Raw genomic sequence first — 759 nt, 5'->3', positions numbered from 1 at the left:
AAAAAAAAAAGATTTTAAATGTTAAGTTCAATTTGGGATCCAGCAGTAAAAGTTCCAGCCCAGGGTGCAGGAGCTCAAAATACCCACTGGGGGGGGGGGGGTTTCTTTGCATCTGCGTGACCTCCTGGTACAATTCGTCATTTCAGAGCTGCTGCTTATTACGACCAACCCTTACGACTACCCGTTCATCAGCCAGGGGAGATCCTCGTGGCCAGCATAGACGATGCGGAGGAGCTGCTGGCTACAGATGTAAGTGGAACCAACAGAAGGCGTGGGTGTTCCCCTCCATCACCGGGGCCAACGGGCTGACGTGCTGCCCTTTCCATGCCAGAGCGCCATTGACATCCTGGGCTTCACCCCGGAAGAGAAATCTGGGCTCTACAAGCTGACGGGAGCCGTGATGCACTACGGGAACATGAAGTTTAAGCAGAAGCAGCGAGAGGAGCAGGCCGAACCAGACGGCACAGAAGGTACAAAATCAGTGTGACAGGCCGCAAACCAGAGCAGTGGCTGATCCGCTGAGGTCATTTGGTGCTGCTTTTGAAAGCAATTAATCCAGTCAGGCACGGTGGCTCACACCTGCAATCCCAGCACTTTGGGAGGCTGAGGGGCCAGATCACCTGGGTTGGGAGGTCGGGAGTTGGAGACCAGCATGGCCAACATGGTGAAACCCCATCTCTGCTAAAAGAAAATTAGGCCGGGCATGGTGGCTCGTGCCTGTAATCCCAGCACTTTGAGAGGCCGAGGCCGGTGGATCAT

At 54.5% G+C, this 759-nt stretch overlaps 1 protein-coding gene across 1 annotated transcript in view; it reads left to right on the top strand.

The window, feature by feature from the left end:
* Positions 1-586, top strand: part of LOC108512249 (myosin-3-like) — an 8157-nt gene extending 7571 nt beyond the window's left edge. The window contains 3 exon segments of the mRNA XM_017847435.1: positions 147-191; positions 194-249; positions 332-586. Of these exon segments, the coding sequence (XP_017702924.1) occupies positions 147-191; positions 194-249; positions 332-487 (257 nt within the window). The 3' untranslated portion in view covers positions 488-586.
* The last annotated feature ends 173 nt before the right edge of the window (positions 587-759 follow it).

This window comes from Rhinopithecus bieti, unplaced genomic scaffold (genome assembly GCF_001698545.2).
Source record: "Rhinopithecus bieti isolate Rb0 unplaced genomic scaffold, ASM169854v2 scaffold_30402, whole genome shotgun sequence".
NCBI lineage: Eukaryota > Metazoa > Chordata > Mammalia > Primates > Cercopithecidae > Rhinopithecus > Rhinopithecus bieti.
The sequence above is the reverse complement of the archived record's forward strand: the minus strand, read 5'-3'. Positions and strand labels throughout refer to the sequence as shown.